At 34.5% G+C, this 7,708-nt stretch overlaps 1 protein-coding gene across 1 annotated transcript; it reads left to right on the forward strand.

Moving 5' to 3' along the window:
* Positions 1-226: 226 nt before the first annotated feature.
* On the forward strand, positions 227-4,282 carry LOC115982147. Its single transcript, XM_031104669.1, has 2 exons — positions 227-1,136; positions 3,917-4,282. Exons 1-2 carry the CDS (start codon positions 725-727, stop codon positions 3,931-3,933), a joined length of 429 nt encoding a protein of 142 aa, XP_030960529.1. The 5' UTR covers positions 227-724; the 3' UTR covers positions 3,934-4,282.
* The last annotated feature ends 3,426 nt before the right edge of the window (positions 4,283-7,708 follow it).

Raw genomic sequence — 7,708 nt, forward strand, 5'->3', positions numbered from 1 at the left:
TAGGCTGTAGAGTCTCTCGTAGTTGTTTGTAGACAATTCGTTGAAGATAAGGTCCCACGTCAGCCGGACCCCACCTAATCACCACTTTCTTCACAAAAGTCACACCCACACCCACCCACGTGGAGCGTTCACCACACGCGCACTGAGTTTCATTACGTGTGGGTCTTATCTTAACAAACACTTTATTCCCAATAAACTCCCAAAGAGAAGTTTCTCCAAAAAAAAAAAAAAAAACTCCCAAAGAGAAAAGGAGCTAGACGAAAGTGCAAACACAACCTTATTTGTTGGCAAGTGTCTTGTCCCACACACAAAAATTTATATATATCCGAAACTTTCTCGCTAACCAAACGGTATTTAAAAAACAGCGAAAAGAAATTCAATTCTTTCAGCTCTCTCTGTCTCTGTGGGATTTGAAGAATACCACCGCCATGTATCTTTCTCTCTCTCTCTCTCTCTGTAGTTTTCTAGGATTCGTTCAGAGAGTTTCTTGAGAAACAAACAAACCCATCTAGCCTTATTACAACTCTCCACTTGTGAATACTACTAACGTTAAAAACCCTTCTCCTATCAGCACAAACGTTTGTAGATAAAGTTTCTGAAGACCTCTTATCCATTTGCCTCGATTTCTGCGAAAATCCAAAAAAACTCCTAAAATAGAAAGAAAAAAAAAAATCGGATTAGGGGCTTATAGATTTTCAAAGCAAATCTAAAAAAAAAAAACATTATGACGAGAAGGCAACATCAAGATCAGCAATCTAAGGTTCTCCACGAGCTTTCAGCTCTGGTTCTTAATATTCTACGATCTCCGCCGGCGCCGATCCCGTTCTCCGATGACTCTCCGGCGCCGATGACCACGACCAGGTCGGCCGCGGCGTCGGCGTCGAGACGGTCGTCGACGGAGGCGGCGGTTGCGCAGATAACGCCGGCGGGGTTCGCGTCTTTGATGCTGGGGATTTCGTTGGCTCTGATGCTGTGTGGATCGGTGACTTTCTTCGTTGGGTTTTTGTTGATGCCGTGGGTTCTGGGTTTGATCATGGTTTTCTATGTAGCTGGGATCGTCTCCACGATTTCTGTGTTGGGTCGCTCTCTTCTTTGTTACGCCACGTCACCACCCACGCCGAGAAAGGACATTCCTGGTAAATAAAAATCAATAAATTTTCTTCCTTTCTTCCTTTTTTTTTTTTGGGTTTATTTATTTATTTTTTTTGTGAGTGAATGATGATGGCAAAGGAATGAATTGGATGGTTCTTTGATATTTTCAGCTGTGGTTGGAGATTCTGTTCCATATGTTTTATCTGATTCTTAGGATACAGAAACGCGGTTAAAGTTAAATAACTATTATAACTGCTAATAAGTTTATTTAGATTTCCAATTTTGTCTTCTTATTGCTTTACCAAATCTATTAATTAGTATCTTCTTTGTGTTGGGCCGGGTTCATGATTGGTTTCCATGGTATTTGGGTTCATGGAGTTTAGGAACTTATTCAATTAGGGACTAATAATTGTTTTTTCAATGGTAGCAAGTATGCGATTCAATGGAATCTCATGGTTTATAAGCTGAGGATGATGTAATTTTTGCTCACAACCAAACTCCGGGAATTGACAATTTACTAAGGACATGTTTGGTAGACTGCGGTGATTACATAGTAATAGGAATAACATAGTAATAGGAATAGGAATAACAATTACAAGGAATACAATATGTTGTAATGCCATATATTACTATTAATTTGTTTGGTGACAATACAAGAATAGAACCCTTAAATCAAATTGTCTTTCTAACATTAGAATAAAAATTAAAAAATATTTTAGGAAATATCTTACACATATAATTATATTTTTTTTAAATAACATTTTTTTTAAAAAAAATTTTTGAAAGAGCGATTAATTATTTCTTTTATGATTTTTTTATTTTCATAATTGTTATGTGCATATGAAAAGCTTGTTTATTTGGAAATATATTAATTTTAGAAATCAATAGCAATTACAACATTTTTAGAGAGGAATAGTTATTCCTTATTTTAAAGAATAGCTATTTATAATGAATGACTATTCCTTGTAATAAAAACATAACTAAACTACTGAATAGCTAAACCATTGAAATAACTATTACATTACAATGTCTATTACAGTCTATCAAACACACCCTAAGTCTTCTTTGATCTTCCACATGAGGGTTCATCTTTCTTAATCAAGGTCAAACTCAAATATGTTGATTTCTGTCTCACCTATGGCCTTGTCTTTTCATGAATTTAAAATTTAGGATCCTCTATGCTTATTTTGTGATTCATAATAAGAAAAATTGGGGTGGGGAGTGGAGAAGGAAAAGTCTTTATGTTTATTTATATGCAAGGTTTGTACGGAGTATAGATGATGTAAATTACAGCCTAGTGTGATTGGCAGAATTTGAAAAGGTGCATCGTAAACCTTTATAATGTGTTGATGCATGGTGATATTTACTTTGCCCGTTAATCATTCTTGTCCTTCTTGCCTTCCTACCCGATGAATGGGTCGAAAAGTTACAGTGGTCAGTAGCTGTCATTAGGTCTAAATTCTTTGGTCCGGTGCTAGTTGCTGCCATGTGGATACTTTTCAAGCAAATACTGCATACTTTCTCTGTCTTGGTTATTGATTAACTATGTGATTTACCAAAACGCAAAGGAGAGGAAGGAAAAGAAAGAATGGAAGAAACTGGTTGGAGATTGCTTCAGGGTTTAAATTGATTTAAAACAATCTGTGGTGTCTCAATTTATCAGATATGTGGGATCCATTATGTTAGTGGTTAAAAACTGCAAAGATTGGACTATCTTTATAGGTCTTGTTTTTACATTCTTTGATATTTTTAGCCATTATGTAATGCGTGATAATAGTTGATATAAGCTATTTGTGTTTTGTTAGTTTGCTTGATTATGTTGCTTGATTATTTATCAATGAATAGTTAAAATGTAAAGGTCTTCATTATTCATTCGTACACTAATAGGTTATGAGCATCTGCCCCATTCCCCATCCTATATTTACTTTAGTCATGGTTTTTTGTTGTGCAGTTTTAGTTAGCAATTCGTGAGCTATTTAACAGAAACATGAATATGTATTTAAAATTATGAAATAAAAATTTGCTTAGCAAAACCAATGAGATTTGTGGATCTCAAATTTGTTGATTTTTTTAATTTTACCAACCTTTCACAACCTATGAGACTCAAGACCCACTAGAATTTGATTGTAGTATTTTATGTTGATGATCATGAACAGCTTGGAGTTCAATGAGTACTTGGGATGCATCCAAATCAATAGTTGTTGGACATACTTTACACTTATTATTATCTTGACAAGTTAATGGAGTATGAAATGTGACCTCTGCAAATAAGCTAGTTAATCAGACCTAAATCTTGTGATACTTGAATCTCACTCAAAAAGAAATTCAGCAGAGCTTGAAGGTAGTAACACATAACACATTGCTTGTTGCACCTTTAGGGTAGAGTTAGTTTTAATTAAATTCGGGCACATGACCATGGAAGAGTTACTATCTTAAAGTACATGTATGGCCTGACTTGGGCTAGATTGTCAAGTTAATGGAGTATGAGATGTGACCTCTGCAAATAAGCTAGTTAATCAGACCTAAATATCGTGATACTTGAATCTTACTCAAAAAGAAATTCAGCAGAGCTTGAAGGTAGTAACACATAACACATGGCTTGTTGCACCTTTAGGGTAGAATTAGTTTGAATAATTCGGGCATATGACCATGGAAGAGTTACTATCTTATCGTACATGTATGGCCTGACTTGGGCTAGATTGTCAACCTTCAAGCACCCTCTGCATCTCCATTTTTGTTTTAATATCAATTGTGCAGCGATTTATACAATTTGGAAGATTGCTGATTAACTTTTTCCTTCCCTTATAACTTTCTGTTGCTGCAGCATGGAAACTTTTGTGAAGAGAGAGGATGGTTTACACAGAGAGACCGAGAGAAGGAATTGGATTGTGCAGGGGAGGATCTGAGCAAAGCAGATGTACCTGTGCGTATTGCTTCTTATAGCAACTTATAGGACAATTAAAACACCGAGCTTCTTCAAGTATTGATGCAGGGAGTGTGGATTACTGTTTATTTATATATTTGTAGAAATAGTGAATTGCTAAAGATCATCATGTACTGTTGTTTGATGAATATCCATTTGTGAGAAGAATTAGGAAAGCTATTCCAATTTCTTTCTTCTATTCTATATCATAAGTTTATGCATCTTTGTTCACGGATGTATATAATTTCGGCAGGTAGGCATTCCTTCTTTTTTTCTTTGTTTTTTAAAGGCAGCATTGTATATTGTTATGGTGGTGGTTATTTATTTATCGAAGTGGCTTATTTTGAAAATGAAAAATGTAGAACATTTTTAACAAGATACTAATTATTATCTTCTTGGACGCTCTTGATGATGAGAAAGGAAATTATGGAATCAAAACCTTTCTTTTTTAAATATTTAAACTAAACACTGTTGCATGGCAGGTCACTTGAATCATGTCCAAGTTATTTTCTTGTCTTTAGTTGTTTCCATTGGAAAAAGATTTCTAGAGGCTGCTCGCATGATTTGAGTCTTGAGTCTGCACTAATCTTTACTTGAATTCTGCCCCAGTTATTTTCTTGTCTTGGTTGTTTCCCTTGGATAAAGATTTCTAGAGGCTACTCGCATGATTTGAGTCTGCACTAATCATCATGTTCCTTATTGGAGTCTATGGCAGTAGTTGGCTGTGCTATGATTGAATAGTGCTTCTTGCTTCAAATATATATATATATATATATATATATACATATATATATATACATATTTGCTGAAATAAAATTCATAAAAACCAACATAACAGAATTACACAGTACAGCAAGAAGACACCCTCTCAAGAGCAACAACATCAGAAACAAAAACTAGGAGAGTCTCATCCACTAAACAACCAGAAAAAGAGAACAGGAAGCCCATTTAACCAATGCATCAGCACTTCTATTCAAAATCCTAGGAACCCAATTGAAACAAAATTAGGACTCTCGCTCTCCTTAACAGCACTTCTAATAATTCTAATATACTGATACAGCTCCCAGCCTACCTCTTGACCAAAGTTGCAGATAGCATCGAAAACAATCTTTGCATCCCCTTCTATTTTTACTTGTTCATAGCCTTCTTCAATAGCAACTGATATTGCTAGGCTGCTAGCCCAGCAGCCAAGCATTCTGCTATTGCCACTGAATAAGCATCCACCAATTCAGTCCATGCCTTCAAAATTTTACCATCATTTGTACTAGCTCCACAAAAGAATTATCCTCAAAATGATCCTATCTCAAGCCAACTTCAGAGGCAAACCACAACATTCTAATCACTATACAATTATAGAACACATGTAGCTTTGATTCCTCTGCTTTCCCACACAGCACGCAAGACAGATCCTCATGCCCTATTTAGGACTAAATTATTATTAATATGCTAAATTATAAATTGCATTCTCTAAGTTTGTCTGAAATGTAACTTGGTCTTCTAACTAAGTTTATTCAATTTAGTCTGCACCCACCAACTTTGTCTAAAATGCAATTCGGTCTACTAATTTCACTTCCTTGATCAATTCAGTCTTCTAACTCTTAAATTTATTTAATTTAGTCCATATTTTAGTTTTTCTAAAATGTAATTCAGTCTTCTAACTTCACTTCAATTACTTTAGTCATCTAAAGTGAAAAGTGATGTTAGATACTTCAAGAATGACACAATTTTGGGTTTTTATTTTTATTTAATTTCATAAATTAAAAAGTTCCAAAAAATAGGTATAAATAAAAAAGAAAAAGAAAAATTATTTAAACAATCAATTGTTTTTCGAATGTCCTTTCTCTCTAAGGGTTTGGAAGCAAGTGCTTGGGAAGTATAGTTCCCTATAATTAGGAAGTCCTTGCTTCAGTGAGGTTGTAACAAGTTAAAAGGGAAAAACGTTCGGCGAGATTAGGCCGGATTGTTGTGACTGCAACTGTTTATCATGTTAGGAGGCTTAGAAATCAGATTTTGCAACAAGGTATGTTGGTGTCAGGAGGATAATTTGGTGAAAAACATCTTGGATGATATAAGGTGTAGAGCATGGGGTTTCGTTCCTTCAAAACTGGCTGCTAGTGACATAATTCTTTGTATAAAACCTAAGGTATGTTTGGTTGGGTGGATTTTAGGAAGGATGGAAAAAAGAGAGTGGAAAATAGGAGAGAAAATTAGTGGGAAGGGTGTTTGGTTGAGAGGGGGAGAGAAAAGTGGTGGGACTCGACTGTTTTCTCTCAGGCCCACCAAAATTCAATCTCTCCAAAATGGGAAGAAAATGGGACAAAAAATGGGAACGATGTGTGTTGGTAAAATTTCTCCTCCATCCAACAGCCAACTTTTTGTCTTTTTTTTTTTTTTTTTTTTTTTTTTTTTTTTTTTTTGCCTGGATAAAATTTCTTCTTGTTTGCACAATACGTTCACGCATGTTTGGTTTTGGTTTTTTCTTTTTTTCTTTTTTGGATAAAATTTTGCACAGTTTATAGTTTACGTTGGTTCTTTTTGTTTGTTTATATATATATATATATATATATATTTTAAATCCTTTTAGCATTTGCTTATTTTATAAATAAAAAAAATTAAAGTGTCCATACAAATTTTTTTAATAATAAATGTGTTACTATTTGTTTATATATTTAGTAAGGACATAATGGTAAATTTATACAAACTTTATTTTTCACCCTCTCATTTTTCATCTCAACCAAATAAAAAAGTTTTTCATCCCTCCAACCAAATACAAATTAGGGAAAACTAAATCTTTTCTATCCTTTCACTTTTCCATCTTCCCAACCAAACAGACCCTAAGTGCGCATTTGGGAACAACTTATTTAGCTGAATCTGAAACAGAAACTTTTTGCTGAAAATACTGTAGATAAAGCTAAAAGTTAGCTGAAATAGTACAGTAATATCTATAAATAGTATCCAAAAGTGTAATAGGACCCATAAATAGTACTAAAAATAAACTAAATACTAAAAGAAGCTAATATAAGCTATCACAAACGCAACACTAGAATTCAAATATAAACTACCGGGGTTTGTTGGGGGCACAGTTAAATATTTGTTGTACTGGTTGTTGATTGTATATTGGGAAGGGGAGTTTGTACTGGATATGTTGTTTTGATCAGGCCTTCGGTTGGCTTGAAGGTGTGGATCGAATTACCAAGTACTTTCATGGGAAAGCAACACAGAGAAACAAGTGAAATTTATTCAGGGACTAAAAGATGATGATAATGGGGTGTGGCATCATGATGAGATCGTAATTACGGGTCTGCTTGTGGATTTCTATTCGAAGCTCTTTGAAACAGATCCACAGAGTGTGGATAGAGAGTACTTCAAATGGCAAAGGAGGTAGTCCCTGAAGGGATGAATGGAGTCAATGAACGCCTATGACCTATCTCGGGATTTCGCAAGGGATGAGGTTGGGTCAGCTATCAATCAAAACTTTCCTAAAGGCCATTAAAAAGGCATATTTCTCACAAAGTTCTTTACAACACATAGTTTGCAATTAAGGAAGTGACTTGAATATTTTACGTAAAATGCAAATTACAATTAAATATAAATTCTAAAACAATAAAAGATCTAGTGGCCCAAATTTTGAAAAGAAAAAAAAAAATCAAGGTAACAATTGTTTTGTATTAGGGTCTAGATCTGTTTTTGTTC

Source organism: Quercus lobata, chromosome 3, assembly GCF_001633185.2.
Source record: "Quercus lobata isolate SW786 chromosome 3, ValleyOak3.0 Primary Assembly, whole genome shotgun sequence".
Taxonomy (NCBI): Eukaryota; Viridiplantae; Streptophyta; class Magnoliopsida; order Fagales; family Fagaceae; genus Quercus; species Quercus lobata.